Source organism: Choloepus didactylus, chromosome 3, assembly GCF_015220235.1.
Source record: "Choloepus didactylus isolate mChoDid1 chromosome 3, mChoDid1.pri, whole genome shotgun sequence".
Taxonomy (NCBI): domain Eukaryota; kingdom Metazoa; phylum Chordata; class Mammalia; order Pilosa; family Megalonychidae; genus Choloepus; species Choloepus didactylus.
Window position 1 is genome coordinate 179,553,560 of NC_051309.1, and position 27,915 is coordinate 179,581,474.

The following is a 27,915-nucleotide window of genomic DNA, read 5'->3' on the forward strand; positions in this document are numbered from 1 at the left end:
GATGCACATTGAAAGTAGACTTTTGCTACTCCCAAGTTTGCCTGAGAGAAACTAAAAGAATACCCCCATATCCCTTGAGAGAAATGTCCTGGGAGAAAGCCATTTTGAAACACAACCTGTGAGCAAAGGAAGACAACACCAGCCACATGCCTTCCCAGACAACAAAGGTACAAAGACACCATTAGCCATTCTTCTGGGAAGGTACCCTCTTGTTGATGCCTTAGCCTGGACACTTTCATGGACCTAAGACTGTAAATTTGTAACCACATAAACCACCTTTTATAAAAGCCAATCCACTTCTGGTATTTTGCATAACAGCAGCATTAGCAACCTAGAATAGTAACTATTCTACCATGGAAATCTTTCTACTGTATACAGCATATTAGGTCACAGTTTAAAACCTTTCTCAGCAGGGAATTCTGAGGTGTAAGCTTTTTGCTCCTGATTGAAGAAAACTCTCCTACTCTCCTCTGAGTAGATGGCCATCCACATGGAAAGGAGACTAAAACCTTCATTCTGATACATGTGTCAACTTTATACGGTAGCTTCCTGAGGGTGGGAGTTGTCATGCTTGTATTCCGGACTTCTAGTCAATGTGCACACAAAGTCAGCACTCAACAGATTTGTTGAGTGAATGTATGAGTGAACGAAACATTAATGAATGGAAGGCCACATGGATGTTGTATATATTAATATCAAAATCCTGAGAAAGATCAAGTGTGGAGGAGGAGACTCACATTTTGTCAGCACTTGAGTAATCATTGAAATCATGTGCTATGGATGAGTTACCGAGGTTTTCACAAAATCTCAGTGTTAACTATGTGGACATATTTAAGCTACATATAAAGGTTGCCTGTAAGCAAAATTCTCATGCATTCCACCTAAGGAAGCCTGCTCCTAAGCCTGCCCAAGCACTAGCCAATCAGAAAACCTCCCTGTCCCATTCAATACTCCTACAAAAGCCCCACCTCCACTATGAGCAGAGGAAGAGAGAAGCTTGTCTGCTGCCTGGTGACATGCGGAAGTTGAGAGCTACAGACTCAGTTTGTGAATCCAGAAAACTAAGTATAAGTTCAGTTCTGGAAACACCTCCTTTAAGTGGTTGAGAATATTTAAAGAGCTTGAGAAGAAGGAAGCCAAGAATGGTTAACAAAGTCTTAGCAGTCTTGTCTGCACACTTGGGAAAAGTAAAAGGAGAACCTTTCAAAGTATTCAGAGGAATCAGATACCAGACCACAGTTTAAATCAGAGGGAATTTCAGTGGAGGGGAGGGGTGCGTGGCAACACCCCTGAGCAGAGGATGCAATCAGAGAGGTTGATGGAAATGTAATCAGGAGCCTGTCACTTCCTGTGTGCTGATTGAATCTTGATTCTGTCCAATAGGAAAAAGGAAAGAAACTTCCTACAGGTTTATAAGCCTGAACCAGACTATATTCCAACCATTAGAGTGAATCCAGAAGTAGGGTTGTGTTGTATCTTCTGACCTGGACCACAAAGTACAGTCTGCCTTGCACAGAAGGGAGGAACTGACAGTTTCTAGTGGGTGGTTCCGGCAGCAGCACCCCCACAAAGGACAACTCCTCACCCAGTGCACAGGCAGGACCAGAGCAAAACACAGGCAGTGAGCACCCCGGGAGCCACAGGTAAGCAGGGTCTCAGATGGGGGCTCAGACTCGGGGGTTCCACAGCAGGAAGACCGAGCAGCCTGAGGCAGGGAGTGAGGTGCCCTGCGGGGGAGCCTCATCCTAGTCTATAAGGGCTGGTAATGGAGGAATTGAGTTAATCAGGGTAAAAGGAAGTGAAAGTTTGATTAACTGTGAAGAGACCTTCTAGGCAGCAGAGGATAGATTTTAAGATAGCTCAGAATAGAATGGAGAAGGAGGGTCAAGGTGGAGTAGCCCCTTCAGTCTATGTGGACAAGACCCTGTGATCTCCATGTGTCTTTTGCTCACCTGGCTGTGAGGAAGACATGGGAATTAGGAAGTGATCCTGAGTGTGCATCTACCATGTGCCAGGCATGGGCTCATTTCTGTTTCAGTTCCTTTTGTATCCAATGAACTCTCTATTTAAACTTTTGCATGTAATTTTGTTATTAATTAAGGAGATATTATTTACTGACATTTTTATATGTGAATTCAAACACAGTTCATGTTGCACCTTGAAATCATCTACATGGAATCTATTTTGGTGAAAATCAGAGGATTTTAAGGATTGCAGAGTTCAATGTAAATTTGTCACACTTTTATCATATTCTATGTACAGCATTGGGAATAATTAGCAAAACTAAAATTGAGCATGAAGAACAATGAAACAGAATGTAAATAGGCTTCAGAAATTCTTGGAACTTTGCCACATCAAATAACTATTTGTTTTAAAAAAGGATACTGGAGGTTTATCTATTTTAATGTTTTTGCTGAAACCAAACATAAATGGAAGGTGAAGGTAGTTTCCTTTCTGTCTCTGTATAGTTGAAAGTGTTGGAGATCAAGGATCCACCACTCTACCCTATCTCACCCAAAAATCACCTCATAAAAAGGGTAACATCGGATCAGGACTGGATACCAACATACATGCCATGTAAGCAGATGGAACTCATGTGTCAACTCTAGTTTTACTGCAATCTCAATTTACCTCAATTTGGCAGATTGTCATTGAGTTTGGGGAGTGGACACAAGGAAGGTGAAAGGATTCGTATAGGAGATTGGTATGTGACAGCTGTGAAGGGGAAGAGACTCAAGACTGAAAAAAATCCCAATGGAGAGATTCTGAGAATCTGCCTTGGATGAAATGGAGCAATGTTAATCTTCATAACATATTTCTTTTCTAGAACATTTTGATCATAAAAGATAATAGAGAAAATAATACAATAAACACCATGTACCCATCTACCAACTTGTGTCACATTGCCACTCATCCCTAATTATTTTGAAGCAAAACTAGACATCATATTTTATGTGTAAATATTGCATTTGTATCTCTAAATTATAGAACCTCTTTTTATTAAGTTACATCATTATAAAGTTAATAAGGATTAACAATTTTTTTATATCAGATACTCACTGTCCAGGTTGACATTTAATGTTTGCATTGGAAAGATATCTTTTTGAATCTGGAAAAATAATTAGGTACAGCTTTGTGATACACATGTTCTTCATTTTTTTAACATTTATTATTCCCTTTATTTCCCCTTGTTTTATTTTGTTGAAGAATCCTGGTCAATTGTCCTATCAAGTTGCCTACTGTCTGGATTTTGCTAATTCTGTCTGTATGCAGTTAACATCCACCACTTCTTGGAGTTTTGGGTCTTTCCTGACAAAGAAAACCTCAGTGCCACACTTCAATTTTTTGGCCATTGAGTATAGTTGGATAAAGTGCCAAATGATCAGCAACCACTTCTAGCAACTGCTTCAACAGCTGAAGTGAAAGGGAAGACAAAAGTTTGAACGGCTTTAGCTTCCTGGGGAACATGAAAAACCTAAAGCCTGCCTTCCAGGGAAGAGAAAAATACTGAGACGGCATGAGCTTCTCACTTTTCACAGCTTCTGGTGAACCATAAATTTCTAAAGGACTTTCCTGTGACAGAAAGCCTCACTGCACAATGGCCGTTGCAGCCTCCTTGACTGAGCTACAGACAGAGGCCAGCTGCCCCCTCTGCCTGGACTTCCTGAGAGACCCAGTGACCATTGACTGTGGCCACAACTTCTGTTGCTCCTGCATCCACCAGTGCTGGGAAGATCTCCAGGACATCCTCCCCTGTCCCGTCTGCCTGCACCACTGCCTGGACGGGGATTTCAAGAGGAACTCCCAGTTATCTCACTTGACTGAAATTGTGATGCAACTTTCAAAAAGAAGGAGCAAGAGGAAGCAGCAGGAAAAGAAACCCCTGTGTGAGAAGCACAATCGGGTTGTGACCCTGTTCTGTGAGCAGGACCTGGAGCTACTGTGTGCCCAGTGCAGGATCTCTTCTGATCACCAGGATCACAATGTGGTGCCCCTTGAGCAAGCTGCAGCTCATCACAGGAAGAAGCTCAAAAGCTCCATTGGATCCCTGAAGGAGAACATTGAATGTGCTGAGAAAGTTCATGAAATTCAACTATCAAAATCATGTGAATTGAAGGGAAAGGTGGAAAAGTGGAGGATGGAAGTGAGCAATGAATTTGTACAATTTCAGTATTTCTTATGAAAGCAGCTGGAATTAATTCATATCAGGCTACTAAGTGAAGAGAAGGATCTTGAAGACAAACTAACTGTTAACAAAAGCCAAATTACACACCATATATCCACATTAAAAATTCTGTTAAGTGAAATAATAGAGAAGTATGTACAGACAGACCTGGATTTACTGACAGGTATTGAAAGTATCCACCGCAAGCATGAAAACCTAAAAACCCCAGAAGTCTTCCCTTGTGTATTACAGAAAGAGAGGTTTAGTCACCCTCTGCAATATTTTGGACTGCAAAAATTGATCAGCAAATTTAAGGTAGATTTGACATTAGATCCTGAAACTGCCCACCCAAATCTTATCATCTCAGAAGATAGAAAAGGTGCCATATTTGGAGTGATGAAACCAAAATGTCTTCCTAAATCCAAGGCATTTTCTTCTTACCAGGCTGTCCGGGGTTGTGAGGGCTTTGATGCTGGAAGACATTATTGGCAAGTAGAAGTGCGAGGCACAGGTGAATTGGCCTTAGGTGTCTGTAAAGAATCCTTCCCCATGAATGCCTGCATATCCCCATCTCCAAACAATGGATGCTGGAAATTTCATCTCTGGTCTAGAACACATGGTACATCAGATTCAGTGAATCACAGACAGATTGGAATTTTTCTGGACTATGAGTTGGGGGAGGTTTCATTTTACAATTTGAATAATAGGTCACATTTGTATACATGCAAGGGTATGTTTACAGAAAAACTTGTGCCTTATTTCTCTCTTGGACCTGCTACAAAATGTCTTACAATCAGTATCATCATAGATGAATGATGAATTACCTGGGAGATTTTTGTATACTGTATTTTCTTCCCATTTTCTAAGAAATTACTAGCAATAAAGACTGTTTTAATGTGGCAAAGAAGGCTGTTTTGAAGTTTTAATGTTTGATTAATAAAAGTGTCTAGAACTCACCTCCTTCTCTTCCCTTTCTGCCCATATCTTGGGAAGCTGATAAGAAAATCTTGGTGCTTTCCCTTTGGTGCAGGTGAGACATCAAACCACCCAAGGCCCTGCCTGCATGGGAATCTTCACCCCATTCTCACCACCTAAGCACCATAAAGCTCCAATCTTGTCACCTCTCTCTGCTCCCATGTCATAATTGGATCTGTTTGACAGTCACTTGGTGCCCCCCAGGAAGACTAATTAGAAGAATAATAAATCTTTTCATACCAATTTTGAGTGTGTGACCTCATCAGTCTTGACATCCAAACCAAATTGTGGATGGGTGTTGATATTGCCCATGAGGAGTGCCCACAGCAATTCTCAGACATCGTAGAATCCCAGCTTAATTTGTGGGATATTTTGATCCGGCAAATTATCCTTATTTGCACTATTTTCCAAATTCCAGGAGACATTCATTTGTTGCCACTTTTTGTCTGTAATTACCAATCATTTGTTAAGTCTCTTTCATGGGTAATCATGGGAATATTCTAAAAATCCTTTTACAACTGTAAAATGAAAATATTTATAACAATTGAAGAATTACAACACTGGTTCTTCAAAAAAACCATAGATATATTTCAATCAAACTTGACTAAAAAGGAAGCATGGAGGGTTGATCAGATATTTGAACTGGTGTGTACTTTTTCCAATAAATCTTTTTATTGAAAATCTGATGTACATGAAGAACAATGCAAGAATCATTAGCATATAGCTCAATGATTTATCACTTAGAGATCATGTCCATGTAACCACCACATGGATCAAAAAGTAGAACAGTAACAGCACCCAGAAGCCACCTCCTGGCTGCTCTCAATCATTGAGTCCACTGTCCTCCTCAAAGCTAACCACTGTCCTGATTGTTATATCACAGAATAATTTTGTCTGATTTCGCACTTTGAGTAGTTTGAAGCTGTTATGTACTCCAGGAAAGGTCATGCTCTTTTACTGCATTCCTGTGGGTGCAGACCTCCAGGAGGTGGGACTTATTGATTAGGTTATTTCAGTTGAAGTCTGCACTAGAGTGAGTCCTATCACCTTACTGGAGCCCTTTAAAAGAGAAGAAATTAAGAGAAGCTGCTAGAGAAAAGCCTGAGAGGAGCTAATAGAGGACCAACAGACACTGAGAAAGGAAGCCACTGGAAACAGAAGTTGAAAGCAATGAACTGGGAGTGAAGGATCAGCAGACACCAGTTATATGCCTTCCCATATGACAGAGGAACCCTGCATGCCAGCACCTGTTTCGGAGTTCAGATATTATCCTCTTGATGCCTTGAGTGGGATGTTTTCAAGGTCTAAGAACTATAAATTATAATTCATTAAGCCCCATTGTACAAGATAGCCTATTTCTGGTATATTGTATTCTAGCAGCTTTTGCAAACTGAAACACACTTGAAACAAAGGCAAGTATATGTTATAAGCTGACTTCTCAGCTTATAACATATACTTTATTGCTTTTAGCAATTCCTTTTTGTTGCTATATGGTGTCTTTTTGTACGAATATACTAATACTACTGTTTTTCCATCCACTCAACCCTGGGTAGACAATTGGACCATCTGTTGGGCTGGGGATGGCGAGTCCAGGCAGTCTATACAAAACTGAGCTAATTTTCCTCTGCTCACTGCACAAATAGAAATTACTTGTACAGTGCATGTGAAAAAATGGAAAAGCCAGTCTATGAGCTCCTGCCACTCCAGGCCCCTAGTGGGCATATAGCACAACTAGAGGATGAAAGACGTTCTCTGCACATGAGCATGTCAGGGCACACATCTTAGCAGAGACAGGGAAAAGCAAACTGTTCTCACACATGAGACAACACAACACTCCTTCCATCTCCTCTCCAGCACTACCATTATCAAGTTTCTCCTGCATACTGCCTAAAATGTCTTATGCATAGACAAATAAACAAGAATGGAAACACTCCTTAATTTCTGTTTGTTTTTACAATATGATCCTGCAATATGCAGTGTTCTATAAATTGCTTTTTTTAAAATTCACTCTATCTAGATTTTTTAAAAAAAAATCCACCTATGTAGATCTATTTCATCTGTTGTTTTCAAGCATTTGCAGTCCCTTCACGTGAAGCCAAATGAGATTTATTTAGAGTAGATGTTGTTGAAGAACCAGTAAGAGGTTTTAATTTTTCTAAGGTTTTTTGTTTCAAAATATGAAAGAAATTGTAATACATTCCCACAAGTTCCCCATGAGATGGGAAATGACAAATAAAGTACTATAGGTTATTAGAGAAACAGGAGGACATGGGCTGATTAAGTTATGATAGTTGTAATACAAAACAAAGCACACCATACTTCCTGATATTGGAATATACTAAGAATTAAGTTTAAGTTATATACTATCCTAAGTACTGTTATGGACACTACCACCACCAGAGCAAAATGTGTCCCCACCCAAAATTTGGTTCAGATTCATTTTGGTTTGCTAAAGCTGCTGGAATGCAATATACCAGAAATGGGTTGGCTTTTACAATGGGGATTTATTAGTTTACAAATTTACAGTTCTAAGGACATGAAAATGTCCTGATTAAGGCATCAATGGGACAATACTTTCTTTAAAGAAAGGCCACTGGCATGCAGGGTTCTCCGTCAGAGAGCAAGGCACATGACCTGCATCTGCTAGTCCTGTGCTCCTGGGCCTCCTTGCTTTCAGCTCCTAGCTCCACTGGTCTCTTCCTGAGCTTCTGTGGGTCCTCTCTTAACTCCTTCATGGCTTTTTTCTCTCAGTTCTCTCTGGGTGTTTCTCTCATAAAGGACTCCAGTAAAAAGATTAAGAACAATTTTGGAAACAGTGGGTCCCATGTCCAGGGAAATAACCACATTTCCCACCTATAACAGGTCCACACCCTCAGGAATGGATTAAAAGAGCATGGCTTTTTCTGGGGTGCATTACATGTTCAAATGAGCACAGGTGTAAAAAATGATGATGCCACACATATGAGAGTGTATGAAAAGGTTTACTACTCACACAGTGAGGCTTTCAGGGGTGAGCAGGGAAGTTCCCAAGCAGGTCAAATAATGACATAGAGAGTAGGGAAAGGAGATAAGTTCGGCATTTTTATGGAAGTTAGTGAGTGATACTGGTGTGAGGGTTCCTGTACAAGCAGGGCTGGTTTGGTTCTGGCTTCCTGTTTGCCCAAATAAAGTAGCACCCAGACTTTCTTATTGGCTTACCCAGATGGGGACAGAAGGGAAAGACAAAGGAGTGAAGCTTAGAAGACATCAGTACTCAAACAAAGAAAATGGAGTCAGACTCTTTATTACAAGAACCCTCAAGAACAAAGGAAGAAGTTGTAAAAACATCCAACGTGGTCTTACTGGTAGTCCACTATTCATCTCTGCCCATGCTGATTGAAAGAGAATTTGAAGAAGGTCCAAAGGAGAAATAGGGCATAGGTTTTTCTATAAACATTACAGTGAATGTATACAAATGTGATATGTTATTCAAATTGTACAAAGAAACCTCTCCCAACTGATAGACCAGAAAAATTCCAGTTTGTCTGGGGCTTACAGAACACCATGCATCAAATGCTTCAGTCCAGAGCTGAATGTCTCAGCATCATTGTTTGGAGATGGGGATATAAGAACATTTCTGGGGAAGATTCCTTATACACACCCAAAGACCATTCACCTGTGCCTCTTAATTCTATTTGCCAAAAATGTCTTCCAGCATCAAATCCCTCAGAACTCAGGAGAGCTGGGCAAAAAGTGAATGCCCTGGGATTATGGCAATACTTTGGTTATCATCCCAAACATGGCATTTTTTCTATCTTCTGATACAATAAGATTGGGGTGGGCAGTTTGACAATGTAGAGTCAAATCTGCCTAAAATATGCTGGTCATTTTTTGTAGGCCAAAATATTGTGGAGGGATATTGCAAATTTCCTTGTTTAATTTATATGAAAATACTGCAGGGATTTTTAAATTCTCATATTTGTTGTGGCTATTTTCAATACCTGTCAGTAAATCTTGGTTAGCCTGCACAAACTTCTCATATCTTGCACTTAACAGACTTTTCAGTGTGAAACAATGGTCTGAAATTTGCATTTTGTTTTCTAGTAATTTTTTGTGAATACTCTTCTCTACAATTAGCAGTTTCATGTGAATTGCTTCCTGCTCATTCTCTAAAAAATGCATAAATTGTTCAAATTCAGAGTATAATTCCTTCCTCCAATTTTCTATCTTATACTTCAACTCAAGTGCTTTTGAAACCTGGACTTCACACATGTTTTCAGCATCTTCCACTGGATTTTTCAGGGGCTCAAAATAGCTTCTGATTTTTTTCCTGTGATGAGCTGCAGCCTGCTCAGGAGACATCAGGTGGTGACCCCAGTGGTCAGACGAGACCCTGCACTGGGCACCCAGTAGCTCCACTTCCTACTCACAGGGCAGGGTCAGAACCTGATTTTGCTTCTCACACAGGGGTTTCTCTTCTTGCCATTTCCTCTTGCTCCTCCTGGTGGGAAATTTCTTGAGAAGTTCACTTGTGGTACATAATTGGCTGTTGCACTTGAAGTTCCCTTTGGGGCATTGGTGGAGGCAGACAGGGCAGGGGAAGTTTTCCTGTAGATCCTTCTAGCACTGGTGTATGCAGGAGTCACAGAAGTTGTGCCCACAGTCAGTGGTCACTGTGTCTTTCAGATAACCCAGGCAGAGGGGGCAGCTGGCCTCTGTTTGGGATCAGCCAGGGAGGCTGTAAAGGCCATTGTTTGGTGAGCAGTCTCTATACAAGAAACTTCTTTCAGAAAGGCTAGGTTTTCCAGGAGATAGGAAACATGAGAAATTGAATATTCCTCAGTCTTCTCTCTTTCTTGGAAGACAGTCTGTACAGTTCCCAGGGTCTTCAGGAAGCTGGAGCTATTCAGGTCAGCTTCTCCTTCATTCCTCCAACTCTACAAGCAGTAGCTAGAAGGAGTTACTGCCCCCTGCCAAAACTACTGCTCGCTTTTCACCTTCCCCTCCTATTCTTTGTCATCCACAATTGCAGCTTGTTTAGGCGGTTGTCTTGGTTAGGAAAGTGCCATGACTCCAAGAAGGCAATGGACGTCAATGACATGAAAGAAAATTGCAAATTCCACTCTGTGAGCAATTCTACCAGACACTTGTGCAGATTTCTTCAACCAAAAAGTAGGAAGGGAAAATGAGAACAATGTATGTTAAAGAGATGCCCTACATAGGTATAATAAAAATGTACCTTTTTGTCATATTCAAATACATTCATTTCCAAAACAAACAAAAAATTATTATAAATCAATTGGGACAAGGATATTTGATAATAAAGAAAGTTTGAAAATATGTCACCATCATGCTCTTGAAAAGAAACTCTGTATTTGGGAGATACACTGTAAAATATTTATACTTAAAAACCTATGTCTAAGATTTGCTTCCAAATAATGAGAGGTAGGATTAGGTAGGTCCATTGGTGGGTGTTACACATGGGTTTTACTGTACTATTTAATCTACTATTTTATATGATTAATATGCTCTATAATTAAAATGATTTTTTAAATTTTTTTTTCAGTGTCTTGCTACACTGCACCAGACAATTCCCCTTCTCTCCTCTCTTTCTCTTGGAGCCACTACTATCACTTTCCATCCATCCCAAAGCTCTCAGGTCCCTTCATTTTCCACACCTAGTAAAACTTACGGATTAAAGATGTAAAAGAAATACTAACCAATTGCAAAGCATGACCTACTGAAGTTCCAATTTCAATCACATTGTCTTAACTGTTATAATTCAGTTTAGCAAGACAGTTATGAGTCATAATAAAAACTGCTAGAATCACTTTCATTGCTTTAGTTGCTTAATATTTAAGCTTTGCTGCAAGGCACCTTTTGTGTTGGTATTTCAAATTTTCTTAAACCTATTTCATGTTGTAGACTTCAATGACATAAATTGTCATCTTAAGTATGCTCAAAGTTAAATGTTAAAGAATGTTGGGTGACATTTATACAATAAATTCTTGATTTAAAAAAACAAATACTAATTGTTTAAAGTTTAATATTGTATAAATTTTATTAAATTTAAAATTTATCTTTTAACATATATAATGAATTTGGCATGGCACAGGATCAAAAAATTCAAGAGTATTTGCATTTCTTTCCTTTATTTTGGCATTTGATTTTAGATTTGTTGATTTTTCTCAAAACTGTTCTCAAAATTTGATCAGAGGAGGGCAAAACCACATTGAAATCCTTGGACCTTCTAAAATCTTGATTATCACTAACACAAATTCCACCTTGTTAATTGTACATTAAAAAGAGACTATTTGCAAGCATGTATGTATAAGAATATAAGCAAATATTTAATTACATTTCAGTTAAGTAACTACACATACACACATACATATATAAAAGCTTGACTATAGAGGTCATGGATTGAAAAAGAAATGGAACAAAAATGAGCACAGTGCCTGGCACCTGGCAGGGGGGCTCACTCGGGAGCCCCTAGTACTTTCCAGCCTCCCTCACTTCTAGTCCAGGTGAGCCACAGGCACCCGGAAATGGCTAGTCATGGCCACAGCCCTGGCTGGAGCTTCTCCAACTTCCCCCAGTACTGCCTCCTCTTCAGAAATGTCCTAAATTATCTCCTCTTCTGGGCAGAAGTTCTCCTGAAAATACCTCCAATGCACACTTCACTTCTTCAGTGGGGCATCCCAGACCACCCTGATTCAGTCTTGTCCCCCTTTCCTTCACAGCTGTGAGGCACCGTGGCCTGCTCACCCCAGTCCCTGCCTCTGCCCAAATGGTTGTCCCACTCTGGGTCCCACCCACCCTTCCCTGAGTTCCTGCTCCTCTGTGATCCAGGGCACACTCCCTGAGGCACTGCTGCTGGGGTCCGGGCTCTGTCCTGGGTGAGGAGCTGCCCTTTACTCCCCAGTGCCATTGCTGATGCTGTCGGTACAGCTCCTAGAGTCAATCAGCAACTCCCTTCCCCGAGGAGTAGATGCGTCTTCCTCAGTCCAGTTCAGAACACACAACACACCACTGCTTCCTGCTCACAGTTTTGGTCGGCATCTGTCCTTGTTGCACTTTATATTCTGTGAACACTTTCCTTTATTTGGTCCCATTGGACAGACACCAGATGCAATCAGCATGGGGAAAACCACAGGCTCTCAATTATGTTTCTTGTCTTCATCTGTGATTGCATCTTCTACACCAGTTGCATGGAAGACTCAGCTCTTGGTTCTATCTCCTTTCACCTTCCTCTGAAACTCTTTTCTCTAATTAAATCAGTGACCTGGTTTCAGGGTCTATTGAACACCTTGAAAACTTCTCATATTTTTTTTTCTGAAGTGTGTCTATGTGAGACATCACTCACCAGATTTGGTCTGCTACTACTCAGGCTGTTTAATTCCACCTTCTCCCTGAATAAGGACAAGTTTCCAGAATCTGTACTTGGCTGTGACTTCTGGATTCTGAAACTCATCCTGAAATATAGTTCTCAACCTCCACAAGCTCACACAGCAGACAGGATCTCCTTGGCTAGGTCTCTCCTTCTTCTATGTTCATTCTGGGCTGGGGTTTCATAGGAATATTGGATAGGGGAGTGGAGGGATTGTGACTGGGCAGTGCCAAGGCAGGGATAGAAGCAGGCTACCTGGTCAGAATGTATCAAAATTCTTGCTTTTAGATGACTGAGACATGTAATTTAAATAAGTCCCCTGGTAATTCTCACATTTTATGAGTCCCTCAGTGTGCTAATATGAATCTGTTATGTACCCCATAAAGATTATGTGGGATCTTTTGATTATATTGCTTCCCTGGGGATGTGACTCATTCAATTGTGGGTGGGACCTTTTGATTAGAGAATATCCATGGATATGTGACCCCACCCATTCAAGGGGGGTCTTAATTAGTTTACTAGCATCATCTGTGAGAGGATTTAAAGCAGAGACATTTTGAAGAGATGCTCAGAGCCAACACAAACCCAGACGCTTGGAGATGCACACAGAAAGATGTTTGGAGATGGTAACCTAAGAGATGAGGCCCATAGTTTGCCCTGGAGGAGCTGAGACCCCACAAATGCTTAAAGAGAAAGCTACTGGAATCAGAATCTGAAGGCAATGTAACTCAGGAGCAAAGGACCAGCAGACAAGAGCAACATTTATTTCCAGCTGAGAGAGGTCTTCTGGATGCCATTGGCCTTTCTTCAGTGAAGGTACTCTCTTGTTGATGCCTTAGTTTGAACAGTTTTAAGGCCTAAGAACTGTAAATTTGTAACCTAATAACCCCTTTTGTAAAAGCCAATCACATTCTGGTTCCTTGCATTTCAGCAGCTCCAGCAAACCAGAAGACTCTGTAACAAATCCACAGCACATGATTTCAGCTATAGCCAAGTGATGACTAGCCCTGGAGCTTCATTTACAACCTGATTTTCTTTGAATAATTATATTAATATGTACAACATCTAAGCATACCATCCATTAACAGAACTTTCATTCACATATTCTTTCAATCCATCTCTTGAAAACAATTTGCAGACCAGAAGTCTGGAATACAAGGATAACTACACCCACTATAAGGGAGCTATAGTGCAGAGGGAGAGATGAGGAACTGAATGAAGGTTTTGGTCTCTTCAGGTAGATGCCATCTACTCAGAAGATGATAAAACAATTTTCCTTTAATCAGGAACACAAATGTTTGTACTACAGACAGATCTGGGGTAAAAGATTTTAAAAAGTAAAATGACATACTGTAAAATATTTACATACTGTTGCCTGTCCTATATTTACCATTCTGGAGGAAACTGCTATTAATTACTTCTTGATGAACCTTCCCAAAGAGCATTCATATAAAACACTATGTTTGTTTAATTTATATTTTTATGTATCTAGAACATAGATTAAGTCAGAGGAAAGGGTAGCAACAGTCTAGGTTAGTGTATTAGTTAGGGTTCTCCAGAGAATCAATGAGAGATGTCTCTGATTACCAAATTGTAAAAGTGACTCACACAACTGCGGGAGTGCACGAGTCCAAATTCTGCAGAGCCATCAACAAGCTGTCAACTCCAAGGAAGACATCCGACGAGCTCCTCGGGAAACGAACAGACAAGTTTGACGAACTCCTCAGGAAACGAACCGGCAACTTCGACGAGCTCCCCAGGAAATGCTTCACTGAGCAGCTGAAGAAGAAGTGAAGGTTCTCTAACCATCCGGCTTATAAGCCTCCAACTGATCACCCGGACCAAATCCAGCCAATTGCATTCTCTCACTGTGGAAGCACACCCCTTGATGAGTCATCAGTCAGCTGCAGTCAATTGACTGATGATCCGACAAACCAGCCCGTTGGTTTATTAACCAGCCTCAAATATCCTCACAGCAATCGTCAGGCCAGTGCCCGCTTGACCAGACAGCTGGGCCACCTAGCCAAGTTGACACATGAACCCAACCATCACAGTCCACCCCTTGTCAACTTGGCAGTTGTACACATCACCTAAAACCATACCTTCAAAATGAACGTTACAGCTTATGCCTTATGATAAGGGGATAAGACAGAGAAAAAAGCAAAAATATTTTCTTTACAGACAAATACAAACATAATCATAACAAAACGAGGAGGAAATATTCATGTCATCATAGTCCTCCTTTCTGTAACTGGTCACGTGGCCGTAGTTCATATTTATCACAACCTTCTTCCACTAACCATTCCATTTTCCCTTTACCCTCAGCAAGCACTTCAGCTGGCCATGGTTCTTTGCCTGGTGGGGTGACCCAAACCTTCATTCCTGAAGTTTCTTGGCCATTGGTAGTCCTGCCTGGATTGGGTTGTTGCAGTTTTCCATTGACTTGAATCACGGGGACATGGTAGTACTAACAGACACCCTAGGGGATCTCCTGTATTCCAGGAAAACTCTTCTTTACTTCCATTGTGTAGTTGCAGTGCTATTTCCCCTTGATAGTCAGGATCAATCACCCCAGCCAGTACAGTAATCCCATTACTTGCCTGTTGATTCAGAGGCATAAGAAGCCCAAAGTGGCCAGGTGGCAGTCTTAACTTCCAGTTCAATGGGATTATTGTTGTGTTTCCTGGTGGAAGCACTCCTCCTTTTGGAACCAAGACTTGTAGACCAGCAGAGCTTAAACTTTCAGGGACAGGAAGCAAAAATTTCCCTAGTGGATCACTAGGAGTGATAGTGAGTGGTGCTACTCCTGTTTCCACCCCTTGATTCCTGGACCCATGAATCCTGGCTATTGGAGAAACAGCACCATAGAGTGGACGCTGATTCAGAGCATACACAGCCTCCTGGAGAACACTGCCCCAACCCTGGAAGGTATTGCCACCTAGTTGGCACTGTAATTGAGTCTTCAATAGGCTATTCCACCGTTCTATCAACCCAGCTGCTTCTGGATGATGGGGAACATGGTAAAACCACAGAATTCCATGAGCATGTGCCCATCCCCTCACTTCATTTGCTGTGAAGTGGGTTCCTTGGTACGAAGCAATGCTGTGTGGAATACCATGACGGTGGATGAGGCATTCTGTAAGTCCACGGATTGTAGTTTTGGAAGAAGCATATCGTGCAGGGAAGGCAAACCCATATTCGGAGTATGTGTCTATTCCAGCAAGAACAAATTGCTGCCCTTTCCATGATGGAAGTGGTCCGATGTAATCAACCTGCCACCAGGTAGCAGGCTGATCACCCCGAGGAATGGTGCCATATCGGGGACTGAGTGTGGGTCTCTGCTGCTGGCAAATTGGACACTCAGCAGTGGCTGTGGCCAGGTCAGCCTTGGTGAGTGGAAGTCCATGTTGCTGAGCCCATGCATAACCTCCATCCCTACCACTATGACCACTTTGTTCATGAGCCCATTGGGGAATGACAGGAGTTGCTGGGGAAAGAGGCTGATTGGTATCCACCAAATGGGTCATTTTATCCACTTGGTTATTAAAACCTTCTTCTGCTGAAGTCACCCTCTGGTGAGCATTCACATGGGACACAAATATCTTCATGTTGTTTGCCCACTCAGAAAGGTCTATCCACATACCCCTTCCCGAGACTTCTTTGTCACCAATCTTCCAATCATGTACCTTCCAAGTCCCTGACCATCCAGCCAAACCATTAGCAACAGCCCAGGAATCAGTATACAGACACACCTCTGGCCAGTTCTCCTTCCAAGCAAAGTGAATAACCAGGTGCACTGCTCGAAGTTCTGCCCACTGGGAGGATTTTCCCTCACCACTGTCCTTCAGGGATATCCCAGAAAGGGGCTGCAGTGCTGCAGCTGTCCACTTGCAGGTGGTGCCTGCATATCGTGCAGAACCATCTGTAAACCAGGCCCGAGTCTTCTCTTCCTCAGTCAGCTGACTGTAAGGAACTCCCCAAGATGCCATAGCTGTGGGCTGGGAAAGAGAAGGTAAGGTGGAAGGAGTGGGGGCCATGGGCATTTGGGCCACTTCCTCATGTAACTTACTTGTACCTTCAGGACCTGCTCGAGCTCCATCTCGTATATACCATCTCCATTTTATGATGGAGTGCTGCTGTGCACGCCCAACTTTATGGCTTGGTGGGTCAGATAACACCCAGCTCATGATAGGTAACTCAGGTCTCATGGTAACTTGGTGGCCCATGGTTAAGCATTCTGTCTCTACTAAGGCCCAGTAGCAGGCCAACAGTTGTTTCTCAAATGGAGAGTAGTTATCTGCAGAGGATGGTAAAGCTTTACTCCAAAATCCTAAGGGCCTGCATTGTGATTCTCCTATAGGAGCCTGCCAAAGGCTCCAAACAGCATCTCTATTTGCCACTGACACTTCCAGCACCATTGGATCAGCTGGATCATATGGTCCAAGCAGCAGAGCAGCTTACACAGCAGCCTGGACCTGTTGCAGAATCTTGCTCCAGTCCCCACTCAAAACTAGAAGCTTTTCTAGTCACTCGGTAAATGGGCCGGAGTAGCACACCTAAATGAGGAATATGTTGCCTCCAAAACCCAAAGAGGCCAACTAAGCGTTGTGCCTCTTTTTTGGTTGTAGGAGGGTCCAGATGCAGCAGCTTATCCTTCACCTTAGAAGGAATATCTCAACAGGCCCCACACCACTGGACACCTAGAAATTTTACTGAGGTGGAAGGCCCCTGTGTTTTTGTTGGATTTATCTCCCATCCTCTGCCATGCAAATACCTTACCAACAAATCTAGAGTAGTTGCTACTTCTTGCTCACTAGGTCCAATCAACATGATATCATCAATATAATGAAGCAGTGTGATGTCTTGTGGGAGGGAGAAATGATCAAGATCCCTGAGGACAATATTATGACATAGGGCTGGAGAGTTGATATAACCCTGAGGTAGCACAGTGAATATAAACTGCTGGCCTTGCCAGCTGAATGCAAACTGTTTCTGGTAGTCCTTGCTGACAGCAATTGAGAAAAAAGCTTTTGCCAGATCAATAGCTGCATACCAGGTACCAGGGGATGTGTTGATTTGCTCAAGCAATGATACCACATCTGGGACAGCAGCTGCAATTGGAGTCACCACCTTTTTAAGCTTAAGATAATCCACAGTCATCCTCCAAGACCCATCTGTTTTCTGCATAGGCCAAATAGGAGAGTTGAATGGGGATGTGGTGGGAATCACCACCCCTGCATCCTTCAAGTCCTTAAGAGTGGCATTAATCTCTGCAATCCCTCCAGGAATCCGGTATTGCTTCTGGTTCACTACTTTGCTAGGCAGGGGCAGCTCTAGTGGCTTTTCCACCCCACTTCCGGTACCAAGTTGTATTAGTTAGAGTTCTCCTTGGAAACAGAATCAATGAGAGATGTCTCTGATTACCAAATTGTAAAAGTGACTCACACAACTGCAGGAGTGCACGAGTCCAAATTCTGCAGAGCCGTCAACAAGCTGTCAACTCCAAGGAAGACGTCCGACGAACTCCTCGGGAAACGAACCGACAAGTTTGACGAACTCCTCAGGAAACAAACCGGCAACTTCGATGAGCTCCCCAGGAAATGCTTCACTGAGCAGCTGAAGAAGAAGTGAAGGTTCTCTAATGATCCAGCTTATAAGCCTCCAACTGATCACCCGGACCAAATCCAGCCAATTGCATTCTCTCACTGTGGAAGCACACCCCTTGATGAGTCATCAGTCAGCTGCAGTCAATTGACTGATGATCCGAGAAACCAACCCGTTGGCTTATTAACCAGCCTCAAATATCCTCATAGCAATTGTCAGGCCAGTGCCCGCTTCACCAGACAGCTAGGCCACCTAGCCAAGTTGACACATGAACCCAACCATCACAGTTAGATTTAGCAAAGTTCTATGAATATTGAAACTTTGTATAATTATAAATATGTTTTGGATGCTGGGGTGTTGGAATGACTGGAAAGAAGAAAATGACATGTTGGAACTGTAGCCTATAGCATCCTTTGGTATATGCTTCATAGCTGCTCATTGAATCATACCTTGAAGGTCTTCACTTTTCTTCATATTCCTTGTATTGCATAACAGAGAATGGACTGAGGGAATGCACCAAGGCTGTGGAACTGTAATCCATAACAATTTTTGAAATTACCCATATAACTGCTTGTTGAGTTGTACATTGAGAATTGACACTTCAGTGAGCCTGAGTTGTGGGAGTGGCACATAATGTACAGGGTGGGACAGACCCACCCACTCACCCACTGTGATGCAAAGTGCTCCAATGACAACATTGCTCCTTTCCCTTCTCAAGGCTTACCACCCCACATCTGTCCCACACTGCAACACCACACCAGGTAAAGCAGCTCTGCTACACATCCGTCTACACCCTTACCTTCTGCGAGTTGGAGATGTGGTGGTGGAGCTCTGGAAACCACCTTACAATGGAGCATGGCTTGGTCTTCCTTTGACACTCAAGTTCCTCACAGCAATACTAGTAAGAATCGCAAAGTTCGCCGTTGGGGAATAAATGACCAGCTGACGCTCACAAGGCCTGTTGTGAAGGGAGCAGCCCCGGGCTAGCCTCGGGGTCTCTTCTCACTGTCTACGCCTCATCCACCCAGGGTCATTGAGCATGCACGGGCCCCTTTCCCACCCACTTTTTGAGGGAACTGCTGATCACCTCGTGAGTCCACTGGGCACCTCTCCTGTTGAAACCCCTGTAATAAGGAACATATTAGGGGTCTCTCTCAAGTCAAGCCTGAGGTCCAAGGGGCTGAGTCACTTTCTCTAGGTCAGCTTGGAGGGCTGGAGGAGTGACCCAGCAGGGCCTGGTGTTAGGCTTAGTTGAGCAGTGGCTTCCTGAATGCCTGCTCTGCACCAGAGCCTGGATGGTGGCTTCACCAAGACTGGGAGAACTCAGACACATGTGTACCTTTAGTGGAAATTATAGGCAAAAAGACAGAGTTTTGTCAATTATGAAAATTCTGGTAAAGGGTCACAGTTTTTGCCAAATTTCCAGACTTCAGGACAATTATGTTCACTTTCCTTCCATATCTGCTGTTCCTTGGAGAAGCCAACATGCAGTCAATCTATATTCTTATAAGTTCTGCATGTCTGGCATCTGTGTGGGTGGTGGATAATAGCAGTTTGTATACATGTAACCCCAGGGTGGAAGACAGGTCATTTCCCTTACAAGATTGGAAGGGGAATTGCATTTAGTAAAGTCTGCTTACTAAACCTGGTGTGCTCTACAATGTGCTAAGGGCATTATATCCACAATCTCCTTTAACTAGATATCATCCTGAGAGCACAACCCTGAGATGGGTAATATTTTAAAACTAGTTTACAGAGTAGGATTCTGGGAGTCACAGAGTTAATGATCCTGAAAATTGTCAAAGCTGGGTCTGCTTAATTCCAGAACCACAAGCCTAAACACCTCTTTCTTTGCAATCTGGTCTCTCTTGTTCCCATCACTTACAGAGGCTGTTTAGTACCAGGTCCCTGCTGCTGGCTCCATGGAAGGTGGTGTTAACCCACCTTTCTGGCTGTAAGATTCTCTCTGCCTCTCTGCTTCCCCAAACCCCCAAAGTTCCCATATAGAAACCTTACAGAGTCCCCTTATAAAGTTCAGGGAGTAGATGCCTGATAGCTAAGCTATGAAAACAGAAGCAGAGGGAGAAATTAAAGCACAATTCAATTGTCACAGAGGCCTCTGCAGATCCCACTTTGAACCTGGGGGCTAGGATGGCCCTTCTTAACTGTCCCAGGTTAAGGCAAGAGGAACTTGTATCCAGGCACCTGCCAGTCATTCGGTACAGCTGCATCCAGGAGAGATGTGCCTGTGGGTGAGGCTGTTCCTAACAGTCTTGGCATCTGGGAGAATGAGCACCTCTGTGAAGGGGTGCTGGGCAGTGTGCCACAGCATCCACCATAGATCACCAACAGGAAGAAAAAGTGCAGCTGGAGAGGAGGGAGATGGCACATCATGCAGAGCACCCAAATAAAACAGGAGAGTCAGGAGGGCAGCTTACCTAAGATGCACAACTTCTTTTGGTTGCCTGGCACCTTCTCTTTTAGGGTCCCTGTGGGGTTGGGAATAATTCACAGGTCAGATGTCTACCCTCCTAAGCCTATGTGCTGCAAGTAGGGAGAGTTCTATATCATCCTCTCCAATTTATTTGTCTTTATTTCTCTCTCTTGCCTAATTGCTCTGGTTACAACTTCCAGTGCATGTTGAATAGCAGTGGAGACAGTGGGAATCCTTGTCTCATTTCTGATTTTCGGTGAAAAGGTTTTAGTCTTTCTCTACTGAGTAAGATACTTGTTGTCATTTTTTTTTTTTTTGCATATGCCCTTTATCATGTTCAGGAAGTACTATTCCTTATTTTCTGAGAGATTTTATCAAGAAGAACTGCTGGGTTTTTTTAAAGGTCTTTTCTGCATCAGTTGAGATCATCATGTGTTTTTTCCTTTGTTCCATTTAGGTGATGAGTTACACTTACTGATTTTCTTATGTTGAACAACCCTTGCATTCCTGAAGTAAATCCCACTTGGTCATGTTGTAACATCCTTTTAATGTACTCTGGATCCACTTTGCTAGATTTGTTGAAGAATGTTGCATCTATATTCATAAAGGCTATTATTGGTCTGCAATTTTCTTATATTATCTTCATCTGGGTTTGGTACAAGGGTGATGCTGTCCTCATAAAATGACTTAGGATGTGTTCCCTCCTCTTCAATTTTTTGGAAGTGTTTGAAAAGGATTGTAGCTAATTTTTTTTCTCATGTGATTTTTAAATTTTTCCTTTTTCCTTTTTATTATTTTTAAATATATATTCAATGTTCACATTTCTATAAAGAATTAACCCAATTTCAGGGAACCCTGCACTGGAGGAGGTACATAGGCAATACTTTTCCCTGCCCACATCTGCTTGGGTTACCCCCTTGATGGATAGTTAATTTGAAGTATTGTTAAATTCACCCACTGAAGCAATCTGTTCCTGGATTGTTCCTTGTTGGGAGATTTTATAACTGATTCAGTCTCTCTATTTGTTATCAGTCTTTGAAGATCTATTTCTCCTTGAGGCAGTGTAAATAGTTTTTGTATCTCTAGGAATTTGACAGATAGAGGAAGTGAAGATCCTCTATCTGTCTCCCTTAAAAGTCTTCAACTGATTGGATTAATCCAGCTTATTGCATTCTCTCATTGTGGAAGACATGCCCTTCATTGATGTAATCAGTCACAGCTGCAGCCAATTGACTGATGATTTAATAAACCAGCCCTTAGGTTTATTAACCAGCAACAAAAGTCCTTGCAGTAAAGGTTAGGCCAGTGCTTGCTTGACCAGACACTTGGGCACCATCACCTGGCCAAGTTGACACATGAACCCAACCATCACAAGTGGATTCTAGGGGTGCTGTTGCTTCATTTGTTTGACTCAGGTGATGGTTACAGGGCTGATAAGTCATCAAGCCACACAACTATTAATCCTGAATTGTTCTTTACATAGATCAATGTTCCATGAAAAATATTTTCTTAGAAAAATATACACCAGTTCAAGAATCATGTCATCCTTCTTAGTTGACTCAACAGGTGGGGTAGGGAAGTGGGTTGTTACAAACTCCTTTGTGATCATGATAGAGCCACGTCTTCCATCAACTGGAAAGCAATAGATTTACCAGTTAGGCAACCTGGAGTTCAGATTCCTGAACTCATCACTTACCATCTGGGTAACAAGGGCCTGCAGCAGATTAAGAGCTGTCATCACTTTTCCTAACGGTCAGACACCAGAAGCTGAATTATCATTCATTTCACACTTTCTCAATTTACCAGAATAGGGAGGTCATAGCAAGTCGACTCTGGATCCAGACAGCCTGGGTTTGACTTCTGGTTCTGCCAGTAAGTAGCTGAGACCTTTTGTGAGTGAGTCATTTCCACTTTCTGTATTGTTTTTTTCTCCACTGTAGAAGGAGGATGAGAATTGTAGAACCTATCACATAGGTGATATATTAGCTAGGGTTCTCCAGGGAAACAGAACCACCAAACCTCTCTGTAAATATAAGATTTTATGAAAGTGTCTCACACACTGTGGAGATGCATGAGTCCAAATTCCATAGGGCAGGAAGCACGAGTCCAAATTCCATAGGGCAGGCAGCGAACTGGCAACTCCGATGAAGTTGTTTGATGAACTCCTCAGGAGATCTGGCTAGTCAAAGAAGAAGTGAAGATTCTCTCTCTTCTTCCTTAAAAGTCCTCAACTTCAATCCAGCTAATTTAATTCTTTCATTGCAGAAGACACACCTTTCATTGATATAATCATCCACAGATGCAATCAATTGACTGATGATTTAATAAACCAGCCTTCTGGTTTATTAACCAGACAAAAATGTCCTTGCAGTAACAGTTAGACCAGTACTTTTTTGAACAGACACCTGGGCACCATCACCTGGCCAAACTGACACATGAATGTAACCATCACAGATGATAAGGAATAATTTAAAGTAACCTCTTAGAACAAAGAAGTTGCTACAGAAGTGCCTTCTGTTACAATGTCATTATATAATAATTATTACTTTTCAATTGTTCTCATAGGAAGCAGATAGAAATCAGACCATATTGTAAGTCTCAGATTTTAATGTCAAAGATGGTGACTTTAAAAATGTGTGTATATATATAAATACTGGCACACACCATATAGACACGTACAGATAAAACGAGAGAGAAAGAACAAACAGCTGAAGGGATAGTAAGAGTAGAAACTGCCCTCCATGTAATGATAGGAGCTTTCTCCCTAGGAATGCTGTGGGGGGATGGGTAGTAGGGGAGTGTATATGTAATTTCTCAATGAGCGTGGATGGTAGAGAAAGTGTTTACGTATACATTGACTATAGCTGATAACTGACCAGTTATTGTGGGAAAAAGTTTATACAAATGACCTCATTTAATCCTAATTTATTGTTTAAAATTTTCTCATAATTAGTTCAGGCTAGATACAGAAGAATGGATAAACCATGCTGAAAACACAGGTCTCTAACTTCAAAGCTGGAATGCTCATCCACAACACAGTTACTGCTTCTCAAATGGACACCACTCAGGCTGGGGTGTATTTCCTTTCGATGCCGAGGCATGAGCTGTAGCCTGGTAACCAAGTCCTCACTGTCTACCCCTCTTCCCACATGACTCCCCCAAGAAGAGAGCTGTAAGACCCCTGTGAACTCAGGATCACCCCACATCCTTTCCCACAGCACCTCTCTTACTACCCCAAAGTAAGCAATGATTCCTCACCCTAAGAGCAGTGCAAAGTGGTGGAAGGGTTTTGATCAAGCAGAGTGTTTTAAGGACGTTTGACATAATCAAATCTGTGTGATGAAAAGAGCACCTGAAACTGCAGGTTAGAGATCAGAATCAAAGCTGGGGTGGAGGTGGGGAGAATGGCCACCAACAAGACTTCAGAGGTTCTCACAGTATCTCAAGGGTTTAAATTAGGGGAATTGAAATGAAGTTGGGGAAAAAAAGGGACTCTGAGGTGTCATTCACTAAAAATGCAATAAAAGGCAACAAAAGGTCTGTGGGGACAAGAAGGTGCCCATTGCTTCCTGGAACCCATCTATCAGAGTGGTTGCAGAGGAGGCCTGTGTGGACACATCCCCAATGTTAAAAACTCCTTGAGTGGTGAGTCGAGAGCCTCAGGTCCACTCCCAATGCAGTTTTGATCCAGCCAGTGTGAGGAAGAGGAGATGAGTTCCCTCCTGTGGAGTTTGGTTCCTGTGGTTTGAGCCTTTGCAAAACTCTCCCTCACTGAATTCTAGACTTTGAAGGAGCCCTGGGAATGTCAGGGACTGATCTGGGAGGAGAGATCACTGTACCAGGCTCCCCTAGGCCTGGTTCAGTTTCCTGTCTGCCACTAACATGATCTGGGCCTGGGACTCATCTTCTGTAAAGTTGAGGGTTCTATGTAAATATAGGGGCTAACACTACCTGGTTTTCTTGATGGCTTTTGTTTTGTTTTGAACTAATGAGAATCCAAGTAATATAAACTCCCCAAGAGGAAGGATGACATCTGCCTTGTTCACCAGTGTATCCCCAGTGCTCATAATGCTTCCTGACATGTACTGGGCACTTGAGATAAAGAAATTGAACAAAGCATTATAACTGTAAAATTAATCATTTTTATTAGAATACTGTTCAAGACAGATGGACATTTCATATCTAAAACGTACCAAACATTTAGGGATAGTTTTCAAAAATTTTCATGGGTATGGGTGGATCTTCACACAGTTGCTGTGACATATGAGAAGTTGGTTAAACTCTTGCTGCTTTGAGAGGAGGTTTCCACTCAAGGGTCTTCTGAATTGCAAACTATGAGTCAGAAGTTGTCAAGCATCTAAAGTTAATCAGGTGAGGTTTTGTGTGTTTCCAGTTCCGTGTACAAATATAATTGAATGACCTTATTCTACAGACTATTCATGATTTTTCACCTTACAATTATTTATTAATTACTGTTGTAAATGGGCTTGTTTCATCCTTGCAAGGCAGCCAGCCTCCCACACAGTTGTCTGTTTTCCAAAACAATCTTATATTCTTCCTAGTCCTCTCCTCAAGAGGAAATTGATTCACATTAAAGGCCAGCTTCTCTGTAAGTTCTTCTGTAGGTGCTCAAGGAACGCCAGGGACATGGTAGGGGCCTGCTGAGAGCTTAACTCTTCCTGTGGGCAGGGGGCTTTATGATATACTCAAAAAATCCAAGAAAAATTGGTGCTGGGGATCACTGAATATCACCAATGATAATGTTTTTGATATGTATTTGCAAATAAAACCTAATTCTGAGGTGCAAGTTGTGCTCCTGATTAAAGGAAAACCTCCTACTCTTCTCTGAGTAGATGACCATCTACATGGGAAGGAAATGAAAATGTTCATTCTGGGACTAATCTCTTCTCTGTACTGTAGCTCACCAACCATGGGAGCTGTGATGCTTGTGTTCCAGACTCCTAGTCAACATGCACACAAAGTCAGTACTCAACAAATTTGCTGAAAGAATATATGAATGAAGTAGCCATCAATGAATGGAAGGTCATGTGGATGTTGTATACATTAATATGAAAATCCTGAGAAAGAACGATAGTGGAGGAGGAGACTGAGGTGTTGTCCACACTTGAGTAATTGTTGAAATCATGTGCTATGGATGAGTTATTGAAGTTTTCAGAAAATGTCAGTGTTACTAGGTGGACTTATATAAGCTTCATGTCTGGGATGCTCAAAAGGAAAATTCTCATTAATTCCACCTTAGGAAGTCTGCTCCTAAACCTGCCTCGGCACTAACCAGTCTTCAAATCACCCTGTCCCATTCAGTACTACTACAAAAACCCCACCTCCAGTATGAGCAGAGGAAAGAGAAGCTTGTCTGCTGCCTGGTGGCCTGTGCAAGATGAGAACTATCAGAATGAGTTTGTGAATCCAGAAGACAAAGCAAAGACCAACTCTGGAAATACCTCCTTTAAGTGGCTAATAGAATTTAAAAAGCTTGGGAAGAAGCAAGCCAAGTCTGGTTAGCAAAGTCACTGGTCTGCATGCTTCAGAAAAATAAAGGAAGGACATTTCAGAGTATTCAGAGGAATCAAAGGCCAGACCACTGATTACATTAGAGAGAATTTCAGTGGAGGAGTAAGTGGCAACGCCCCTGAGCAGAGGATTCAATCAGAGAGGTTGATGCAAGCCTCATCAGGAGCCTGTCACTTCCCGTGTGCTGATTGCATCTTGATTCTGTCCAATAGCAAAAAGGAAAGAAACTTCCTGCAGATTTATAAGCCTGAACCAAACTGTATTCCAACCATTAGAGTGAATCCAGAAGTAGTGCTGTGTTGTATCTTCTGACCTGGACCACGGAGTACAGTCTGCCTTGCACAGATGGGAGGAACTGACAATTTCTAGTGGGTGGTTCCAGCAGCAGCACCCACACAAAGGACAACTCCTCACCCAGTGCACAGGCAGGACCAGAGCAAAACACAGGCAGTGAGCACCCCGGGAGCCACAGGTAAGCAAGGCCTCAGGAGAGGGGCTCAGACTGGGGGGTTCCAGAGCAGGAAGACCAAGCAGCCTGAGGCAGGGAGTGAGGTGCACTGCGGGGGAGCCTCATCCCAGTCTATAAGGGCTGGTAATAGAGGAATTGAGTTAATCAGGGTGAATGGGGCTTAACTGAGGAAGTGAAATGTTGGATTAATTTTGAAGAGCCCTTCTAGACAGCAAAGGGTAAACTTTAAGCTGGTTCAGAAGAGAATGTAGAATGAGGGTCAAGGTGGATTAGTCCTTTCTGTAGATGTGGATAAGATCCTGAGATCTCCATTTGCTTTCTGCTTACTTGGTTGTGAGGGAGGCATGGAAATTAAGAGGTGATCCTGAGTGTGCAACTCTCATATGTGGGGCACAGGCTCCTTTCTTTTTCATTTTATTTTTTAATCAATGAGCTCTCTATTTGGAGTAAGGAAAAATAAATCAGGAGACTGAAAAAAAACTAGACACCCAAAGAAGGGATTACAAGAAGCTAGCTTAGGTAAAATGGAGTGGGGACATACTGCAAAAATGTTTCTCTTGAAAAAAAATACTTTTATTCTATAATATTTTAATCATAATTATGAAGTCATGTTCCCACTCATACCCACCACTAGTTATTTTGAAGCAAATCCTAGATATCATATTACATGTGTAAATATTTTATTGTGCAGTTATAAATTATACAGCCTCTTTTATGAATATATTGTTTATCTTTTAAATATTTATATTCTTGCCTCCCCTTGCTATATTTTGATGAATCCTGGTGACTTTTCTCAGAGAGTTGCTTCATATCTGAATTTTGCTAATTGTATCCCTACCTAGTTACCTTGCACAATTTCTTGGAGTTGTAGGTCTTTCCTGAGAAAGAGAACTACCAGCACCTCTTCAGTTTGCTGGCCACTGTGTATCTATGAAGAAAGTCCCAGAAAGATAATCACAACAGGAATTGAGTGGTGCTATAACCGCTTCTGGCAACTGCTTTGAGAGCTGAAGTGAAAGAGGCAGAAAAAAGTTTGAGCAGCTCTAGCTTCCAGGGGAACCTGGGAAACCCACAGGCTGCCTTCCAGGAAAGAGATAAAAACACTGAGAAATCATCAGCTTCTCTCTTTTCACAGCTTCTGGAGAATGAGACCTTTCTGAAAGGACTTTCCTCAGACAGAAACCCTCACTGCACAATGGCTGCTGTAGCCTCCTTGACCGACCTCCTAGCAGAGGCCAGCTGCCCCCTCTGCCTGGATTTCCTGAGGGACCCAGTGACCATTGACTGTGGCCACAACTTCTGTGGCTCCTGCATCCACCAGTGCTGGGAAGATCTCCAGGACATCTTCCCCTGCCCCGTCTGCCTCC

The 27,915-nt window shown here is 42.3% G+C and overlaps 2 protein-coding genes across 2 annotated transcripts; one reads left to right on the plus strand and one right to left on the minus strand.

Moving 5' to 3' along the window:
• Nucleotides 1-3,598: 3,598 nt before the first annotated feature.
• Nucleotides 3,599-4,981, plus strand: LOC119530569 (tripartite motif-containing protein 60-like). Its single transcript, XM_037831508.1, has 2 exons — nt 3,599-4,144; nt 4,418-4,981. Exons 1-2 carry the CDS (start codon nt 3,599-3,601, stop codon nt 4,979-4,981), a joined length of 1,110 nt encoding a protein of 369 aa, XP_037687436.1.
• A 3,511-nt stretch (nt 4,982-8,492) lies between these two features.
• Nucleotides 8,493-12,593, minus strand: LOC119530570 (tripartite motif-containing protein 60-like). The gene is given in 4 exon segments (XM_037831509.1): nt 8,493-8,709; nt 8,711-8,898; nt 9,074-9,541; nt 12,486-12,593. Coding segments are annotated over 4 exon segments (981 nt in total).
• Nucleotides 12,594-27,915: the final 15,322 nt, after the last annotated feature.